This window comes from Alligator sinensis, unplaced genomic scaffold (genome assembly GCF_000455745.1).
Source record: "Alligator sinensis unplaced genomic scaffold, ASM45574v1 scaffold465_1, whole genome shotgun sequence".
NCBI classification, from domain to species: Eukaryota; Metazoa; Chordata; order Crocodylia; family Alligatoridae; genus Alligator; species Alligator sinensis.
The window spans coordinates 1,068,576-1,090,823 of NW_005841979.1; the positions used below are offsets into that span (position 1 = coordinate 1,068,576).

Here is a 22,248-nt window from a genome sequence, read left to right on the forward strand (position 1 = left end):
GGAAATACCCTGAAGAGAAGAATATTTGAGAGAAGGCAGAACTCTACATCTAGTATAGCAGCACCATTAAGAACCCCAAACATTATTATTTATCTGGGGTTTTGGGGTTGGTTTTTTTTGCTTAGCTTACCTTACCTTAGGTTTTAGTTGCAAACATTATCCTTTGTGAAAAAAAACTTAACCATATCCATGATTTGTTTGCTGCAATCATTCACTAGCTTACAAATACCCCTCACAATAACAGTAATCACAATTTTGACAAGAATTTACATTGGAAATTTCTATTGTAAAGCCTACATAGTTAGACATACATCCTTACCAATCACTTTGGATAGCAAATCAGGTTTTGGAGACAGAAGGCATACTGAAGAGGACACTAACTCCATCTGGTTTATAAATCTGCTAATTTATACTGTGCATCGTGTCTTTAATTTTTATCTGGTTAGTCAGGCAAAGGAACTGGGGCTGAGCATTTCATCAATGCAAAAGCTAACCAGATATGGTTGGGCTGATTGTTTCCAGTCCCTAGCTAAATAAGTTAGTGCTAAATAAATCCTGAAAGGGTAGCAGGAACTACCCTTTCATTATGCCTACATAGTATTTAGCACAAGGCTGCTGGTTCCCCTCTCAGAGCCACTAGACATAACAACAAATTCATAATTATATTGCCAACTTTCAAAATTTGCTTTTAAATTACTCAGCTCCTATGCAAATTTATATGATATAAATGCTTGAGACACCATTTTTTTATTATGTTAGTAGCATAACAAATCGTATATCTGTTTGGGGAAATGCGAGTTGTTTTTCACTGGGCAAATTACCTATTGTATAGTAGAAATTCATAGATTTCTGCCCACCACCTGCTTAGTGTGATAAGTTTATTTAAACACATGGGATTATACCAAGATTCTCTCAAAAAAAATCACCTTTTGTTGAAGTTAATGAACACTTTGTTGTAATTTTAACAAGATTTAGATTTATTTCTAGCCTTAACCTAGCAGCAAGGTCATTAGCTACTGACAGTGACTAGTGTGTTCAGGTAACATTTAAATCTACAAAATGTCCCACTGAAATAAATGGGCTACTTGTGGATTTAAGCATGATTCATCATAACCAAGAATGGTAGAAAATGGTTCTAAATTATTTTTATAGCACCTAGTTGTGAAAAGGACCCAAATATAATACTTGAATAGGATTTGTAAAAATTAGTTTGGTACTCCTGTATTAGTAACTAGTACATACATGTCCTCATTTGCAAACCTTTTCATAGTTTAATATGGCTGAATTCTGCCCAAGAAAGAGCAACACTGAAATTGTAGTTTTGCTTTTAGGACTCAAGGTCAAAATTAGCACAGTTCATATGAAGAGATTTGTATAGTGGGCAATGACATTATCTCTGGCCCCTTCCTGTAATAAGAGTTTCACTTTAATATGACTAAACATGTTTTTAAGAAAGTATATTCCAATGAGATGCACCTCAGTTCCTGGATTTTACTGTTCCTCCCCACTCTTCCCAAGGAGCCACTTAAAAAAAAGCTGTTGTCTCCAATATAAAAAAGCAGCTACAGCAAACTTTATGCATCCCATACATTTAACTAACAGTAGGTATTTTGTTTGCTTCCTTAACAGATAGATTTTTTTTTTTACATTCTGTGGCTCTTGATCAGTTTTGCAAAGAATAGTTACAGCTCTGAAGTGGCAGAGTACAGAAGGACTAACTGTGTAATATTAGGTTACTTATTGTCCCTTTTCATTAATACACCCAGAGCCTGCCAGTGCAGCTGACTTCACTTATAACCCTTGATAGGACTATCCCACTTAATGGACAGAAGCCCAAGCTTTTTGTCTCTCTCTGCTGTGCAACCTTGTGTCATGATGGACAGTTACAGATTATGCTCTTGAAGTTACACAGATTACACAAGAATCAAAGTAGACTTCAGTGGTCGTTTTGTTGATGGGATTTATTAAGCTTCTGTTATATTTATGCAGGTACCAAGATATTGTTATTTGTGGGCAGTTGCCACAGTTTCTTTATGGCTGAACACAGTTTTAAGACTTTTTCCAAGGTACTTATCTTGAGCATAGTATATTTTTGAGCAAATGTACAAGAATCTCCCCCACACAGCCCTGAATCTCAATATCCCCTGCAGTAAATGTTCTGTGGGACAATGAACAACAGGGAGAATTTGAAACAGAACAAAACAAGACAAAAATACCCCATAACACCCATGCACACATACAAATGCAGACAATATTTATATTCATATAGGTGCATGTATATATATTCCACATGCATGTACAAACACAATTTATTTATATTTCTGTGTATGAGAAAATGGAATTAAAAAAAAAAAACCCTCTAGTGCCATGTTCTATCATGTTTTCTCTTACTACATAAAAATGTATTTTTGTATATGGATATACACATACGCTACACATGACTTGCAATAACTCACAAAATAGGCTTAATGAATAGGGAAGTAAAATTAGCACAGTTCTTGTCAACAGTCTCATTATAACTTTTAACTAAATAAAAATCATTACAGGAATAATGACAACACTCTATTTCACCTAGTAGATGATTAAAGAGCACCTTGCGACTATTTGTTACCTGACTATCAGAAACCTCTGTTACCCATTCTGGGCATGTAAGTGCTTCCATTATAGAAACAGGATTGCCCTCTGGAGATGCACAGATATCTTATTCCTATAATAAAAGGTCACTTACACACCCACAGGGCATAATGGAATCACTCCTACACTAGCAGCATTTTGGTCATTTACTAAATTAAATAGAATTCTGCCTGAAGCATTTACATGGACCAACAGTAGCAACAAAGTGACATTTTGTCATCTTTGTCTATTGCCTAAACTGGCACTGATATTGCAGGGTTACTGTGTAATAATAGGTGCACGAGTAAAAACTTGTTAAATCTAGCAGTGATTTCTGAACTATCAGAGCTAGTGGTCGTAGGCCATAGCCTGGTAATTGATTAATATCAGCATTGTCCATATTGAACAAACATGAATTAAAATGAAGTCGATGTATCAGGAAAAGTATAGTTACTATATAGCAGGAAATTCAATCTGAGGGTCAGGGACAAAGAAAAACCCGAGTGAAATCTTAACTGTATAGAAGGAGACAGGAGAACACTGAAGTAAAAAAGAAGAGGGGAGACCTCTTCAAGATATCATTTTATGCACATCTTACGCACTTTTTAAGCTTTATTCTGTCAAGAAAAAAAGGCAGCCGTTTAGCTATTCAGAATCTCCAAATTCATAAATAACAAATGACAGACTAAAAAAGTGTTTACATTCTCCTGTTAATACATATTGAAAAATCCCATTTGTTTAAATGGGAATTCTATATAGATATAGATATACATAGATGTATTAGAAGACCAGACCCTTAAGGCACTTACACACATGCCAGCACATGTAAATTGATGCACTTTGGCAGCCTTGCATGTCATGTGCATCTGTAGTGTAGTGTGCCTCCGCACAGAGAAAATGGTGGCAGTGTGCTTTGAACTAAAACACATTTCATATGCTTTAGTTCAAAGTGCACCATCACCATTTTCTCAACATGGAGGCACACTGCACCACTGATAGATATGATGCATGGGAGCTTATAATTAGTATGGCTTGCTAATTACAAGCACCCAGTGCCACATCAGGAACACACATAAAAATGCCCCTACTAATTTAGGCCTGTATTCTTCTCTAGTATTTTTGAAAGGTCCACCAATATGGAGATACCAAGAAAAAATCATTAGGGGAGTAGTAAAGCACTAAAACAGGTTACCCAGAGAGGTTGCAGAAATCTCCAGCCTTGGAAGTTTTTCCTGTTCTTTGACAATCCCTCGCAGTCAATAATGATGGTCTCCCATTATTATCTCCAGTCATGGAGGTCAAGACCCAGTTGGACAAAGTCTTGGCTGGGACAATGCAGTTGGGGATGGTCCAACTTTGTGTAAGAAGTTTCTAATGTCGGTAGAAGTTTGAGAGAAAACTCCTGAAACCAGATGTCCTTCACAAACCTGCCCTATAATTAAGTTTGAACATTGGGTAGACTAGGATCCCACTTCCTAAAGCAAAGTTCATCATGAGCCTTTTTCCCCAACTTGATTTCGCATAATTACAATCTGCACCCTGCTTAGCTCACCACCATTGCTTCTCCATTTCTCCCAAGAGATGCTGCTCCTTCTCTGCTATCTAGTTAGGGCAACAAGCTACCATTATACAGGACCGGCACACAGCCAGCTTAATCTTTATTCCACAAAATGAACATCTATTCACTCAGTGTTGAAACCAAGACTGCAGCTTTTAACAGGTCCTTATGTCACTATGTTTTAGCAAAAGGTAAGAAATCAAAGTAAAAAATATCCTCAGGTATTTTATAATAATTCAGCTTTATGCACTTTGCTAAGTAGAAATTGTCATGATCCACCAGGCCAGCCAAACTAGTGGGGAGAGCTGTGTGGAGCTGGGGGCTGCAGGGTTAAGGGTCAAAAGCCATCAGGAGCCAAAATGCCAAGCCAGGGTCAGGAGATGGGAATCAGAAACTTAGTTACCAAGTCTGAAGGACAGTCCACAGGGCGAAGTCCAAGAGTAAGCCAAGTTGGGGTCAGGAGTCAATAAACAGGTTTCCGGGGCAATTCAAAGGCTGAAATCCAGGGCAAGCTGAACACCAGGTCAGGAACCAAGGGAGCTAAAGATGTGGCTGGGACAGGAGCTGCCCAGAAACTGAAGACAAGGGTGTTGTGCAGCAAAGCTCAAGTGTTGGAGGAGTTAATTAAATGCAGCTCCAGAACCAATCAGAGGGAAAGGGCTAGGGGCCATCTGGCCTTAAGTAGTAGTAACTGGGTCAGTGCGTTTAACAAGGGCTCCATGGCAGAAGCCTGCCTGAGCCTTACAGAGCTGATCCAGGCTGCAGCTCAGGAGCCTTACAGAAATAGCCAAATACAGCAAGTGTTAACGCTTTTTTTTATTGGACATTTGTTCCAGAGAGGCAGAGATTTGACCAGAAGTAATTTTTCCTGGCCATTCAGGACTCTAAAACCCCTTTCCTCTGATAATGGTAATAGTATGTTGCAACATGCTGGAAAAGGAACTGCAGGGAAGTGCTGTTATAACATGATCTCCTTCCCGTTACAAGCCCTTTAGGTTATTCTTACTGACTTACTGTTGTGCAGCACTACAACTTTGCTCTTATGTCAACTGGTCTCTGGGGCATGACTGGTGAAATTGTTCACTGAATAAAATTCTCTAGCAACAGATCATGATTTGGATGCTGGGGGCATGTATCATGTATATCAATGGTAAACTTTGGAGGATTTAATATACACATATGAAATTATAGATGTTTATTCAAAATATTCTCTCAACTGTTCTACCCTGAGTTTAGGTACCTAAGTGCCTCTTAAAGAGAACCCCGCCCCAACTATATATTTATTCCAACTAACCCAGTATGTACTTTCACCTAGCAGATTCCCCTTTAGTTGAGGGAATGGACAAGGTAATCTACACTGTCCTCCCAAAAAGCAAGTTTTATCTTGAAGGACTAGTCAGGTAGACTGTGGTCCTCATCTCCAGCCTAAATGCAGTATGTCATCACCAAGAGAAACTCAACTGAATTAATTTTTTGAAAACAAAAAAATCTTATTTGGAACTTTCCGCATAGCACTGATGCATAGTAAAACTCTACGGTAGGACTCAACCACTTTTTAACAAGTAACCTTTTTGCTGCTTGCAAACCTGCAACTCCTAGGCCACTGGACACTCCCACAGCCACTGCAGGCTGGACCAACCTTTGATGGGCCATAGGTTGCAGACCTCTGCTCTAAAACTGGGGTTGGCAACATTCTTGGGCAAAGTAGCAAAAACATGTACAACCTCAACTTGTAGGAAGGATGTTGGCATGCCAGGGGTGGACAGCAAGGGAGCCACAAGGGGCCTGATCCTTGTTGTGGCAATGCAGCCCCAGCCCCTTCCCTGAGGCACAAGTGCCAATGCCTTTGCGTGCCTTCACAAGGCTGGGGGTTGCCTACTCTTGCTATAGAGAATGGAAGATAATGGAAGGAGCTGCTAAGTTTGGGGAAAGGTGTTAATATTTGTTCGGGGTATTTACAGACTCTAAGGAGCACACTGGGGTCTACATGATACACTAGCCAAGCCTTACAGTATATTTCATCCTACAATACTCTTTAGATTATCGAGTCCTGAGACAAACTCACTAACCCTTTGTCCCTAGAAGGAAGTATGCCTTTCTGGGGACAAGGGACAGCTGCTTCACCCTCCAACAAGCTATCTCCTGCAACAGATATACGACTGCCAGAACTTTTTCAAACCAGCAAAAGTTTTGCTTCAGATTTTGATCTATGGAAAGGTGGACGTTTGATCCACTGTTTATTTAATTCAAACTAGCCTGTACATCACTCTTATTCTTACATGCCCTTATGCTGCCCCATTAGTAGTTTTTTGTTCTAGTAAATTTTGGTTCTCGACTGAAATGGTACTAGCAGTTACAATGAACCATTATGAATAATAAAAACAACAGCAATAGTGACCAAATGGTGCTGCCTAATTACACAAATATAGTAAGTGACTTATGATGTATGGTAGTTTGGATATCTGAATAAAAATGATGATGCAAAATTCCCTGATGAAATACTGGCTGCCTTGTGTCATTCAGATTTAAGGAGAAAGAAATGCATTTGTTTATATTGGAACTTGCTGAATCACAGAAAATGAGCAAAAGATGTCTGACAATTTAAAGTGATCTATCCAATCCCCTTTATGCTGTTAAAGATCGAACACGCCTCAGTGGCCACACGGATGAGCCTGTGTTCTAAATGTTAAGCTGCATGCATGAATATACATTACTCAGTTTCCTTACAAGATACTTTCCATATAGGAATTAATGGCAGAGACTTTAAATCTGGGCAGCATCCTGTGCCGCCTATAAATAGGCAACAAAATGCACATTTTAAAACATCTTTGAGTGCAGAATAATCAGAACATCTCTTTCTTGCAGCAGCACATGTGGAGCTTGTATTAACATATAAGTAGCCATTTTGTGACAGACAGAAAAAAGGGAAGCAGAATGAACAGCACTGCAGAAATACACTGAAAAGAAGAGCTCTGCATGTCATCTGTACACAACTATTGTTTGTAAAAGGTTTTTGAGCTTACAAAAATGTCAAGCATCCCTCTGTACCTACATGGTGTACAATTTTAATGCATTTGAATTATTTTTTTTCAAACACTGTTCTTCATTTATAACTAGTTTGTGCAAAGCCAATTTGTACATTATATTCAGTTGCCTGTTATAACTTGTAGCACATGTGCATCTTAATTGATGTGGATGAGAGTTCTGCTTTCAAATATAAATGGCAACAGCTGTCTTTCAGAAATATACTATAAGAGGACTCACACCTTTGCTGCCAGAACCAATCACATGTACTAAAAATGTCAACATGTTTTTATCTATTTTATACCCCTAAAGGTAGAGCTATGTTCTCTACCTGTACAATACAGGCTTAGCACACAAAATACAATTTACTTAATACTGCATGCAGGTTTATTAAACAGAAAGAAATCCCCATACTACAGCCATCTGTTTCTAAATCGAAAAGAGCTGGACTGATGTTGAGAGTTGGAAGCTCTCAGTCATGTCTCCACCTGCTTACATAATTTTTTAATGCTCTTCCAGTGCATTTAAAAGCTTACTCAGAAGAGTCTATATATCAATATACTTTACTGTCCCACCTGTGAGCTAGCCTTACAATTAGCTTAAGAGATGCAGCTTTTTCCTCCCCCATCTTCTCTCTTTCTCACGCAACTATGGGTCACCCTGTGTCACAATTTTCCTGTGCACAATCCAAAGTGGATATGTTTATACAGGTGCCAGCTTCAGTCTCAGTTTTTAGCTCAAAATACATGTACTTTAATTTAGGAGGTTCCCAGCTGAATTCTATTATTGGCCAAGATTGGAGCCATTGTATAAATGGTAGCTCATTTGGGATTTGAAGTACTGGAGGCCTCAACTGCTTACATAACTGCTACATCTGTCTAGAGCAAACAGTAGGTCAGTCTGCATGTATGGTATGCATCTCCTTTCTAACTAATTTAATCAGGATATGATGCTGACTGTTAGTTCTTTAGGTCACACTGCAGAGATTAATAAATTTAGCTTGGGAGGACCTCAATTCAAGTACAGTACTTCTATTTTCCGAGAGACACAGGCACACGATGAAATACAACTGTTCTTAACGTAGGACAGTTCCCTCCCCCAGTTTAGGGCCAATGTGCATAATGGGCCAGGAGCCCAGAAACACAATGAAATTTCCACATAACAGAGCAGGTTGCCATTGTTCTCAACCTTATTACTGACATTTTGCCAGTGAAGAAAATTGGTCTCCAATTCGGTGGTCTTTCAATTCATCTTGAATTTGGTTACTCAGCTCCTGTTGGGACACTACGTGCTGTGACCTGCCCATCTATATTAACAATGAGGGTGCCCATCTTAGCTACTAGTGAGACTTGTTGGTATCATATACTGTAAAATTCAGAAGTTTAAATATGCACTGAAATAGGACTTAGTTTTTTGTTTCCAGTTTGATCAAAAGCAACAAGTACATAAGATGTCAAAAGAACATGCCTCCTGGGAAAAACTTTGCCAAAATTTACAAAGCCCCAAAAGACAGATAATTTAAATTTTGAGTGTTTATCTTAAAATCTACATGCATTATGGTTGCTGTCCACCAAATATAGTGTCACATGACATCACTGAAGACAACACCAGTTCCTGGAAAACTCAAGCCTAACTTTTCAAATGACTTGTAGTTTAGGATGCCATATAAAACAGCTTAGAGGTACAGGTACCCACACTGTTAGGCTTCATGCACACATTGCAGTTAGAAGTTTGGAGGGTTAGTTCAGTGCTCCCCCCGCAATCTAACTGATGGATCTAATTAGATGGATACAGGGAGCCTGATCTAAGGTAAATTTTGGGGGGGTGGGATTGGGGGGCTAGTGGGATCTGTGTGGGGGCTTATGGGGATAGCGGGCTGTTGGTGGGATCAGAGAGGCTCACAACTCTCACCAAACCCCGCTGAGCACCCTCCAGACCCCCCAGCACCACTGAACTGCCCCTGATCCCACAAATCATTCCCTCAGCCAGCTTTACCATTGTTCACTGGTGCTGGGAGCCTGACTGAAGTAAGTCAGGGTGGAGGGAAGGGCAGGTGGATTGGGGGGCTGGTGGGATTGGGAGGGATCTCTCCCTCCCAACCAGGAGCTTTTTGTAGTCTCCCATTACCTCCACACCCAGATGAACACACCCAGATGAACACCGGGGTTGGTTCTTAGTGAACCAACCCCGGTCCCCCAAATCTCACCCTAACTTATTTCAAGCAGCTCGCAGCACCAGCACATGCTGAAAAAACCTGCACCAGGAGCAGCTCGTGGGATTGGGGGAGTTGGCGAGCTTGGGGAGGAGAGGAGAGGGGAAGAGAGCTGGCTGGTTGGTAGGGGTGCAGAGGGTTTGTTCATCTGGAGGCAGGGCTGGGGGAGCTAAACATAGCCTGGTACTAGGCGGGGGAGGTGGGGTAGGAAAACTGCAGCCCAAGGGCTGGGCAAAGTGGCTGGGCTTTCCCAACCCCAGAGCTATGCTCAGAATGTGTATGGCAGTTTAGTTATTGGTCAAACTGTACCTGATCTACCTTAGTGCACGTCTGAGGTACAGTTAAATTAGATTGGGTCAGCCATTTTTTGACTTATCTAACCTTCCAAAACTGTCTGTACAATTCAGACTTAGATTGACGTAACTAGTGTAAGGGCTGCATGCAGGAAAACTAAGTTAGATTAGGTAGCCATTTTTAATGCAGCCTAGCCTCCCACTAACCTCCCTAAATGTCTGTACTACCTTTAGTAAGCTAGTCCCTTTATGAGGTGTCTCATGTTGGATCCCAAACAAAGGCAGCAAACTTCATTACTAATCAGTTTTATAAATTTAGGTCCAAATTATTTGGGAAGATGGATTTAACTGGGTATGACTGTAACCTGCATCTGACTGGAGGGCCTGGTGGCAATGTGTTGGGGCTACTTGTGGTGGGGTAGCTTCTATAAAATACCACAATGTTCCAATCTCCACAGTAAGATGAGTATAGGTCACTTCAAAATCCTAGTCCCCACTGCCTTGTGGGTACCCCTTGGTTGGAGAAAGACTAAGGGACATCATCCTGACATGCCACATTTTTTTTTCCCTCCAAAATAGCAACTAAATCATCAATATTTGTTATCCACTTACACATACACACAATCTTGTAGGCCTAAATCATGTCTTACATACAGTTTTTCAAAATTTCCACACATTTACAAGGGAATGCATGATGAAGCCAGTGTTTAATCAAGATATTCCTGGTCTTTAATTGTATACATTTATTTACATAGAAGTTCAAATAAATACATATTTTCATGTTATTCACTGATTTTAGAAACTGATCATTATTTAGAGAATCTATTTTGTAGACAAAGGATTATAAAAGTTTTCTGCCTTCACAGTTTTTGCTAACTTGACCGACCACTTGAGCTCAACCATGTCACAACTAGAAACTGAAAGCTGCCTCTTGTTCTCATTGCTGCTCTGTTTGGGGAATGAACCCAAATATCCAACACACTAAAAAGAGTCAAAATACTTTGCCTATCAAGAGAGACAAATATGGTTATTGGCAATTGACAATATATTCAGAAAGCTGTCAGGAAAATTTAACAAACAATCCCATATGATTTGTTTTGGTTCATTCCTTGTTTGGAAGACAATATATTTTGTAGACATGTCTGCCATGTTGAAGCTGTTGTTTAAGATTTCTGTTTTCTTAGATATGTTGTGAAGCTGCAACGTGCATGCTATATTTTTTTCCAAATATTAGTTTGATGCAAAGCTTTGATGGATCCCTGCCTAACTAGTTCTTGTAGCTATTACTTTGCATTTTCCTTCTTTATTAGATTTTCAGAATCAAAAGGAGATAAGCACTAATACAAGAGACTGTTATCAATATCAAGGAGACATGCACACAAAAGATATTTGAACAAAATGAAATTCTGCATGTCAGTAATAGACAGGCTGCTGTTGGGAACTGCTAGATAATTAAATCTTAGAGAGAACCACAAATTTCAGACCTCTCACAATGATGTAATGTGTCAGGCACAGATAAGAGTTTGTATTTTAAGAATATACAAAGATTTTGTATCTTATTGTCTTTTTAAATGAAAGAACAAAATAAACCTATTCTTCAGACAAACTGGGTAAATCAGTGTGTCACTTTATAACAATCAATGAATTGCTTTGCTTGGGTCTTACCTTCTTTCTCACATGCTCAAAAAGTATTAAAATTACTGGAAATTAGAGTTAGAATAATAGAAACATAGGAAATTAGGGTTGGAAGGGACCTTAGAAAGTCATCTAGTTCAATTCCCTGCGCAAAGCAGGGCCATCTCCAACTAGATCATCCCAGCCAAGAGTTTGTCTAATGGTGTCTTAAAAACTTCCAAGGATGAGATTCCACAACCTCTTTGTGTAACCTGTTCCACTGCTTTATTAACCTCCTAGTGGTAAAGTTCTTCCTAATATCCAACCCAAACTTCCTTTGCTGCAACTTGAGATGATGGCTCCTTGTCCTGTCATTTGCCACCACTGAGAAGAGTTTAGCTCCATCCTGTTCGGTACCACCCTTTACGTAGTTTAAGGCTGCTATTACATCCCCACTCTCAGCCTTCTCTTCTCCAAACTAAATAAGCCCAGCTCTCTCAGTTTCTCCTTATAAATCATGTGACCCATCCCCCTCACCATTTTTATTGCCCTCTGCTGGACTCTCTCCAATTTGTTCACATCCTTTCTGCAGTGGGGAGCCCAAAGCTGGACACACTATTCCAGATATGTCTGTGCCAGTGTCAAATAGAGGAGAAAAATCTTCTTTCAATCTGCTGGCAATACTCCTACTAAGCAGCCCAGTATGCCATTAGTCTTCTTGCCAGCAATGGCACACTGTTGACTCATATTCATCTTATTGTCCACTGTAACGCCCAGGTCCTTTTCTGTGGAGCTGATGTTTAGCCAGTTAGTCCCTATTTTATACTGGTACATGGGATTCTTCCATCCTAAGTGCAAGACTTTGCACTTGTCCTTGTTCAACTTAATGAAATTTCTTTCGGTCCAGTCCTCCAATTTATCTAGGTCTTTCCAAATCCTAACTCGACCCTTCAGTTTATCTACTACTCCTACCAGCTTGGTCTCATCTGCAAACTTGCTGAGGGTGCACTTCATCCCATTTTACAAGCCACTGATCAAGATAGTCAACAAGAACAACCCCAGGACTGACCCCTGGGGCACTTCATTTTATACTGGCTACCAACTAGACATTGCCCCATTGACCACTACCCTCTGAGTCGATGATCCAGCTAGTTTTCTATTGACCTTACAGTCCATTCATCTAGCCCATACTTCCTTAGCTTGCCTGTGACAATGTTGTGGGAGACTGAATCAAAAGCCTTGCCAAAGTCAGATATGACATCCACTATCCTCCCTGCATCCACAGAGCCAGTCATCTCACCATAGAAGGCAACCAGGTTGGTCAGGCATGACTTACCCTTGGTGAATCCATGCTAACTGTTCCTAATTGCTGCCTTGTCCTCCAAGTACTTCAAAATGGATTCCTTGAGGATTTGCTCCATGATTTTTCCAAGGACTGAAGTGAGGCTGACTGGTCTGTAGCTCACTAGATTATTCTTCTTTTCTATTGCCTATTCCAGTCATCTGGGACCTCCCCAGTTGCCAAGTGGTTTCAAAGATAATGGCCAGAGGAACTTCCTCAGCATTTTTGGGTGCACTGTATCCAGCCTCATGGACTTGTACACATCCAGTTTTTCTAAATAGTCTCTAACCTGTTCTTTTGCCACCGTTGGCTGCTCCCCTTATCTCCAAGCTGTGCTGCCAGAAGCTGACCTTGCCTGTGAAGACTGAGGTAAAAGAGGCATTGAGTACTTCAGTCTTTTCCATATCATCTGTCACTAGGTTACCTTGCCCATTCAGTAAGGGACCCACACTTTCTCTGATCTTCCTATTGTTGCTGATGTACTTGTAGGAACTCTTCTTGTTACCCTTCATGTCCCTTGCTAGCTACAATTCCAACAGCACTTTGGCCTTCCTGATTTCATCCCTGCATGCTTAGGCAATACTCTAATATTTCTCCCTAGTCATTTGTTCAAGTTTCTATTTCTTGTAAGCTTCCTTTTTGTGATTTAGCTTACTGATGAGCAGAGCCGTCCCTAGGGGAAGGGCCCAGGGCATATTAGCCTGTGAGGGGCTGAGGGGGGAGGGGCAACCACCTGAAGAAGCTGCCGGTGGCAGCGGTGGTGGGGCCGTGGCAGGGCCTGTGTGGCTCTGTCCACAGGGCCCCCCAAAGCATGGGGCCTGGGGTAGCTGCCCTGATTCACCCCCTCCCCAGGATGGTTCTGCTGAAGAGGCCCCTGCTAAGCCAAGCTGGTCTTCTGTCAGACTTGCTAGCCTTCCTGTGCATTGGGATGGTTTGTTCCTGCACCGTCAGTAAGGTTTTTTTACAATACAACTACATCTCCTGGACTCTTTTCCCCCTCAGACTGGTCTCCCCTGGGATTCTGCCCATAAGTTATCTTAGTGAATCAAAGTCTACTTTTCTGAAGTTCAGGGTTGTTACTCTGCTGCTCTCCCTTCCTTCCTTTCCTCAGGATCCTGAACTCAATCAGCTTGTGGTCACTGCTGCCCAAGTTGCCATCCACTTCTACATTCTCCACCAAACAGGAGAGCTGTTTCCCTATTTGTGAGCAGCAGGACAAGAACATCACAGCCCACAATTGGCCCCTCCAACACTTGCACCAGGAAGTTGTCCCCAACCCTCTCCAAAAAACTTCCTGGCTTTCCTGTGCGCTCCTGTATTGCCCTCTCAGCAGATGTCAGGGTGACTGAAATCTTCCATGAGAACGAGGGCCTATGATTGGGAAACTTCCACTAGCTGTTTGAAAAAAGCGTCATCCACCTCAAGCTCCTGGTCTGGTCTACAACATCACCCTTGTTGCTCTCCCCTCTGACCCTAACCCAGAGACTTTCAACAGGCCTATCTCCAGTTTCATACTAGAGCTCTGAGCAATCATCTACTTCAAAGAATCATTGAGAGAATAGCAAAGCACAAATTCAAACTTTTGTTTCCTACATCCCAGGTGAACATCCTAACTACTGTACTCTCTCATCACTCTGCCTTTACTCACCCAATAGATATTTAAATATTGATACAATATGGTCCAACAGAAGAGAAGGGGAAAGGCATGGCACTCATGTTGGTGACCAGGGACTTGAGTTTCAGGTAAATACCGTAACTTAGAGTACCACTATAACTCATTTATTTTTTTAAATAACTTTCCAGTTTTGAAATTTTTTAATATGCTGAAAACATTTGTGGGAAGAGAAAACTCTTTTCTGCTCTGTCCTACTAGCAATATAGATAAAATAGGCTGTCTCCCTTTCTCTTTCTCTATATTAGACACACACCTACATGCCCAAATACAAATGTTAAGTGTTTATACAAAGACTGCCATTAAAAATGTGCCCGTTGTTGTGGTTTTTCATAATCACCCAAGAATCATCCCTAAAATACTGTAGGTAATAAAATGCAGACATTACTTACATTGTGCATTCTTTAAGTATCATCTGTCAGTGGGACTTCATGAGTTGCATGAAGTCTAGGCAAAAGATTACGCTCCAGAAGAATTTGGCAATATATTTTTGTTTAGCAGAAGATACTTCTACCCATACCCATAAATAATACACACACCATAATAAAACACACACACACACACACACACACACACACACACACACACACACACCGTGCAAGCAAACATACTTCTCTCTACTGTGACTAGAGTTTCATTAAAAATAAAATTTGTTCCATAAAATACACATGGAACAGATTCTGTTTCTCACTTACAGAAGCACTACGAATAATGAACTCCCTTGAAATCAATGCTGTGCTATACTAGTATAAACTTGGTGCCTATGAGATCAGATTTAGGCTCACCAATATTTATGAAGTGGTAACTAATGAAATATACATTTAGGACCTAAGCCTATAGTCCTGCTAACCAAAGCTCTCCAATTTCAGTAGGAATTTTGATTCTTTGATGGACAGATTAATACTGCTCACTTGTGCAGGATCATTACAGAAATGTGTTTTGATCTTTCAAACATTTCCATTTTAATTAAAAAGATGAGTTTTTCATAATAAAGTTAGTATTCAGTATTTGCTATATGGAGAATACACAACTGTCAGTAGTCATTTACTACTACACTAGCCTCCGTCAATTTATGGAGGGCAAAGCATTGGCAAACATCTCAAGATCCCAGGACACCTTATGAAATATAAATACATCCAATCCTTGTTAGTCTTAATCTTAGAAGCAGCAGAGGGGGGTGGGGGCTAAGGGAGTGGGGAGAGAGAAAAAGGGGAGGAGGGGCAGGGGCTGAAGGCTGATGAGGGGAGAGATAGGGAATGCAGGCAGCAGCTGCAGCTCCAGCCCCAATCCAGCCCCACTGCTGCCTTGTACTCAATTCCAAGATGAGCCTCCCCGCCCCCCCGCACCCCACCTTGTTAAATGGGGAAAAAACCTTGTCTTGGAATTGAATAAATATGGTAGGCTTCCCTCTACTCTATATACTGGCCAGTAAAATTTGGAAAATTTAAAACCACACTATTATTTCTCAATTACCATATGCAGGAAGGAAAAAGGATTGAATATGTAATTATTTTTATGTACCCACTGTAGTTTGCAGAGACTTAGGCAAAAGAAATGATAGGTTTTGATCTAGCTTCTGCTGAAGAGATGACTGATGCCCTCCTATGATGCTCACAACAAAGGAACTGCTAGACTGATTCAGACTCATAGACCATCTGCTGTAATCTTCTTTCTCTGATTGAAGACTGTGTCAGCTGCCTCAGACGAAGGTGTATGAAATCCTGAAGCAGTCACGTGTAGCATAATAATCTGTACTCCATAATGAATTGCTTTCTAATCCCCAATAATTAAAGACTGCTTTATGCTTGAATATGTTTAATTTTTTGTTTCATTATTTATTACTGTTGCTCTGGCTAATCTTGTAAGCCAAATAATATCCAATCCCTTCTTTGAATTTTGCCAAGTTCTTGGCCTCCAGGAGTTCCTCTGGCCATCAATCAGTCCTATTATCTTGTCGATTAGGAATCATAACTGGCTGGTCAAAAATGTTCACTGGAAAGTTGAGATTTAGCCAAAATGAAAATGTGTGCAAACATTTTAAACTTTTTCTACCCCAAACTGATTCTTGTTTGCTTTTTGAGTAAGCCTGATTTCATGACTTAAAAAGATTTATAAACTGTTTTAGCTTTGGTTTTCTCAGGTCTGGGGCTGGTGCTGTTCACAGCACTCTGATGTTTTTCAGTTGTATCAGCTGCCTAAGGGATTATTCTGGTTCCTAAAAGCATACAAGTGTTTGTTCTTTAAGGAGAAACTCCCCTGAACACTTCTACTGGGTTGGAATTGGATTATTTTTCTCTTGGAACTGTGATGCTTGGTCTGGGAGCAACAGAGTGAAAGTTGGTATACTTGTTATTTCCACTAGAACAGGAATAACAGCTGTAATGCTTGTACACAGCACCTGAGGTATAGTAATACCCCTTGTCTTCTGGATTCCACTGAGACAAAGGTAAATTTGGCAGTTTATGCCTAGAGTATGGCATTCTTATGCATAACAGTTATATGCCACATAGGTATTCCCCTTAGATAAAGTGGTTTTTACATTTCAGCAGCACAAAAAGTATTTTATGGAGCCATCAGTCTAGACCAAGTGTTGCATTTATCTAAAATTTCCAAAGCCATTTGCTAAAAAAATGTTAAGAACTGAAATTAAAACACAGGTGTGCATGTGCATTATATTAGGATCTCACTGGGCACATCTACACGTGCTATTAATTCAAAGTAGGCTTACTGCACTGTAAAAATATTGTGTAGTAAGTCTACAGGGGAGTACATTTACTCATGCTTCCTTTTGGGAACAGTTTTGCTCCCAATGGGAGCAGCCTGGTACAGGAATACTCCCACCCTGCTCTGCCCCCTTAAGCCGCCAGGCAGAGCTCCCGGCTCCACCCAGGCATCCAGTCCTCACTTGTTCCCCAAAACAGCCAGCTCCATGTAGGGCTAGATGCTCTGGGGAGCAAGTGGGGGCTGGGCACCTCAGCCCAGGTCCCATTCACTCCTCAGAGCAGCCAGCTCCACATGGTAAGCAGGGACAGGGGGCAGAGAGCTCCTCAGTCCTGGCCCTGATCAGCTCCCAGCTCCTGGGGGGAGTCAGGAAGCTGAGCAGCTCCAAGACTGTGAACAAAGAGCTCCCTGTCCCTTGTGATCCCCTGCTGGCTATGCTGACTGGGAACACATTTGCTCCCAGCCAGCATTTACACTTGTTTTATTGTGCCGCATCTACTGTGCAGTTAGTTTACTATCTGTATTTATACGTAGTAGCTAACTGTGCAGTAGACTAAGTTACTGCACTATAATGTGAGCATGTGTAGACAGTGATGCTTTACCGCATGGGAGACTAATTTACTGTGCAGAAAAGCATCTTACGTAGACACACCTACTGATATCTAATATACTCCAAGTAATTTTCTGTGTTTACAGCTCACAATATGAAATTGAGATCTTGAAAATAGAGCAGGAGAAGAAACGGTTTTATTATTATTTTAGGTTCCCCACTTTTTTTCATATCCTTCTATTAAATGCAATTTTTAAATGAAAGGTATGTTCAAACCAAAAATGAAAAGCTTTTCATTTGAAGAAAAGGAATGGGATACTCTGACAACTGAATTTTTTTCAAAGCAGGAGATCACTGGAATCAACCCTTTCCCACAAATGGTTCTAACAAATCAGTGTCTTCTGGTAACAAGAAGTTTCACAGAACATTCCCACGGAGCCCTCCTTATATAAAGGTAATTCCCATTAATCAGAATTTCATGGATAGTTTGCAACATACAACTTACCTATTATCACAAATGGAAAAATGCTGTCAAACAAAGATTATGCTGCAGTATAGTAGTTAGCATGAATGGAGTGTTAACTGAAAACTGACAAATGTGCTCAGTTCATTGCTGTAGTGTCTGAACAGATCCTTATGTCCTTTTGTAGTCTCTCGTGCCCTCTGTAGATTTTCTGAAATGTTCCTAGTTTCATTTATATTCCTCTTTTTGCTTTGATTTTGCCTTCCATTCTCTATTTACCTTATGGGCAACTTTATTCTCTTCCATGTTCCTATAACCATGTTATAGCTCATGGGTATATGTAGATTATCTGACTAGCAGCAGACTACCTCAAGGCATGAAACACTGTCAAACGTGCATGCAAGTCCTTGAGGCCACTGTTCAAATGGAAACTTCAATTCTCAGATCCCTAAACATTTGCAAGCCCTCATTTAAATTAACAAGAGTTATCTAAAATAACAGGTTTAAACACTGGTGGCTTATTTAACTCCCAGTCACATTCATGGAAAGTATTTCATATTCCCAGAAGAAACTGCACATGACTAAGACACACATGACTGCAAACAGAGATGGAAATTAATTTTATCATCCTAATGAACATAGTCCTACTGCAATCAATATTCATTTTCACCTGGGTTTTTTGCAGGGATGGAAGCAGACAGGAGTGTTAGGAGAGGCAAGATAAAATGTTTTCAATCTCTGCTTCCCCTCTCCCCCCCCACCTTTTTTTAATATACATTGGAAGAAGCTGAATTGAATTTTTACACTGAAAGTAAGGTTTCCAGCAAAAGAAGAGTCACAGCTAAACATCACAAATGGATTGAGAGAGTTATCTTTGCTAGAACTCCTTTTAGAAATGCAATTTTTTTCTGGGTATATCACTTTCTTACAGGATGAAGCTTTTTGAAGAATTGCCGCTTTGCATTTTCATTTAGCCTTTCACCTGTTTTGTGAACTTTCAGTGGGAACTAACCTGACATTTCTTCAGCTTTATGTTTTTGCCTTTCATTTGACCTGTGAACAATCTCAAATTCCACAAGTTCTCAGTAAAAACACTCACACAACTAAACAGAGCAGATGGAAAAAGCTCTACCTGAATGAAGCCCTGGAGCCCTTACAACATAACCAATTAAGTGGGAGGAAAACTGAGCAACATGCATCACAACTCTTGCAAATAGTTTTAGACTATTAGAATGTGTTTAAACTGTCAAAAGGATTGGCACATAATGTGGGGTTTTAAAGAAACCATGCATCAAGCCTGAAACAGCATAGGAAAGCTTGAGAGAAAGGATTTTTCCTTTTGTGCTTTGAGTCTCTAGGAAACATACCACAGTGTCCCAGGCTGCATACAAGTATTTATTTCTAGCAAAGAAAAATGTCTACTCCTAGAAATGCTCCAGGAGAGAGAGCAGTATTAAGCATGCACCCAACAACCATCCCCATCTCTCCTTCTCCTTGAACATTCCTAAGACCAGGGCGATCCCAGCCTAGGGAAACTGTGGGCTGCTCCAGTTCTTTCATTTCCAGGGGGATTGGAGCAATGGGACAAAGACCCCTATTTGCTTCTCACACTGGGGATTCCAGTGTATGAAGAGCTGGTGGGGAGCAACTGGTTGCTGGCTCCTCCCTTCCTGATCTATGGAGGGGTGGAAGCAGCTGTTCCCCCATATGTTCTCCAGATCAGCATGGGAGCCTACCCCATGTCTCCATTCTTTCTGTTCCCCAGGAGGAATTAAGCCATGGAAAAAGGCTGGACCATCTGTACATTTCTGTTTTATACCAAGAGAGTGGTGATTCTCCTGGTAGAAATGCAACATCTCTATGTGGCCTCAGACTGAGTGCAGTCAGGCTATCTGTAGCTGGCAGAACTACCTATGCAGTGACTGAATGTTATTCTTAGTCCGCAACTTCAAAAAGCCACCTTCTTCCATTTGTTTGACACATTTATGAATGCAAGAGGCATTGAAACAAAAATAAAAGGATTAGTGGCAAATGCTCCCTATTGATAATTGAAGCAAAACATTTTCAGATAAAGTAATAAATGTAGTTTTATAGTAAATTAACTACCAATTGAAACATCATCACAGCAGAAAAGTATACAGAAATATCTTAGCCCCAAAGCAGACCCAATAAAAAAATTATCCATTTTTCCTTTACAATAGATGCATAATATTTAGCACATGAATCAGAGAACACAACCGTGAGAACTGGAATTTCATTTACCCTTGTCCAGGAACATGGTACATGTTCACCATTGTTTAAAGTTATAGAACTAGTTGCCTACAATTAGAATTACTCTACAGGAATTAAGATTTAATTAGTTATGTATAATTCTGACTATCTGGACATAACTTATAATTAACTTAAATCAATATTAACTATATAACATGTCAGAATTATAAAATTAATTTATGTTTCAAAATTCTGAATATTCAAAATATACGAAACCAAATAGAAAGATCATTTTTATAATCATTATGACTAATTAACTTCAACATATTATGTCTATATCTTGCACAAGAACTCATAAAATGCCTTAGATGCAAAGACCAGTTTGATTGGCCAGTGAATATCCTGAGTTGTACAGTAACTGAATCTAATGGAAAGCATTAATTAGAATAGTAAAGTAGACATTTTCTAACCACAAGATGGTTCCTAACAATGACACACGCTGCTATGCTTATCAATACTGTAAATAAAATAGGAGTTAAATCTAAAACACTAACCTTGTTTCAAAGTAACATGTACAGTGATGCACAAAAGCACAAAGACAGATGCCACAGCATATTTTTTATGATGCAAGACTGCTCAAGATCATCTATGGATAATGAACCATGACAACTTTGGATTTGATGAGCAAAAATTGATAGCAAAAGAAGGCAAAGAATGTTGGAACAGTCAGCAAATGCACACAGTTTTTTCCTTATTCTCACAATCTGAAATAGCAATGTAATAGCCACAAAACGATACCTCTACTAATTTGATATTCTTGAAGTAATAGGAGATATTTTTATAAACTGTTTACCATTTCCATTATTGTACACAAAAGCATCCTGCACTAAAACATTTCACAAACTATAGGAACTGTAGAAAATTCATACGGTTTGCTTAAAATACCTTCTATGTTCAGCATCCATGCATTTTTCTATTCACAGCGAAATCTTCAGTGAAGGATGTGGCAGTTACGTAATGTTCTTGTTTCTTCACTTGTCAAGAAAACACCCTTTTTTCTTCCTTTAAGAAAAGAGAAAGAATCCACATAAGTCTGGGCCTGTAACTCTCTAGGCGTGCCCACACATGCAAGCATGCGCGCTTTCAACAAGTCAAATAGAAGCGGTGCAAATTTGAGCTGGGGCTTTTTACCTCAGCGCATGTGCCCAGACATGCACTTCGGTGTGGGACAAATTGTGCCACGTGGGACAAAATAACCATGCCTGGCTCTTTCTGGATCTGCAGGCAGGGGGAACTAAAGCTCGGGGCCAGCACCTGTTTACAGCTGGAAACAGGTTCTTGTGTACATTGTTCGACATCACCGATTCCTCCTCCTAACTTACATGACTAAGAAGGCCTGGCTAGGTGTTTAGGCAAATGGACAGCAAGAAAATTAGCTCAGGTTTTCTCTCTGGGCTTGACCACTCAAAGATTGCTCAGCCTGTACTGTATCTTCCTTCTCAGCTACTCTATTTCCCTTCCTTTTTAACTGGTGAGTTTCTTCTTCTCTGCCTTTTCTTCAGATCACTACCTACTAACAGGGGTGGGATGTAACAAGTAAAATGTCTTTTTTGATACATCTTCATATTTATTATACAGATGAGAATCTGAGGCAAGGTAACACAAGAAGTCCATTATAGAGCAGAGAACTGAGCACATCTCTTGGACCTGAGTCCAGTGTCTCAAGGCTGAGATTCAGCTCTGAGGTTTAGGACTCTTTTCATATCTCAAAGGTCCTGGCAACAAGTTCTAGCAGAAAACACTGTTAGAAGCAAAGAAGATTTTTCTTAAAAATCAAAAATGGTTAACATTACATTTCAAACAGCATAAAAAAAGAGTATATTTACAAATGACAACAAAATTGGAATACCTTAGAGGTCTTTTAATTCCTCTTTTAGATACTTGAATATATACTTTTCTCTCAGCTGTATCAGCA

At 40.1% G+C, this 22,248-nt stretch overlaps 1 protein-coding gene across 6 annotated transcripts in view; it reads right to left on the bottom strand.

Moving 5' to 3' along the window:
- Positions 1 to 22,248, bottom strand: part of SYT1 (synaptotagmin 1) — a 575,639-nt gene that overhangs the window by 389,729 nt on the left and 163,662 nt on the right. For 3 of the 6 annotated variants that reach the window (XM_006021113.3, XM_025200917.1, XM_025200921.1), the window contains exons 1-2: positions 22,183 to 22,215; positions 21,219 to 21,335 (exon numbers count right to left, since the gene is read on the bottom strand). In XM_006021113.3, the coding sequence (XP_006021175.2) occupies positions 21,219 to 21,234 (16 nt within the window). In that variant the 5' untranslated portion in view covers positions 21,235 to 21,335; positions 22,183 to 22,215. Of the gene's footprint in view, positions 1 to 21,218; positions 21,336 to 22,182; positions 22,216 to 22,248 lie in introns of those variants that run through there. The other 3 variants (XM_025200918.1, XM_014518734.2, XM_025200919.1) reach the window with 1 other exon arrangement.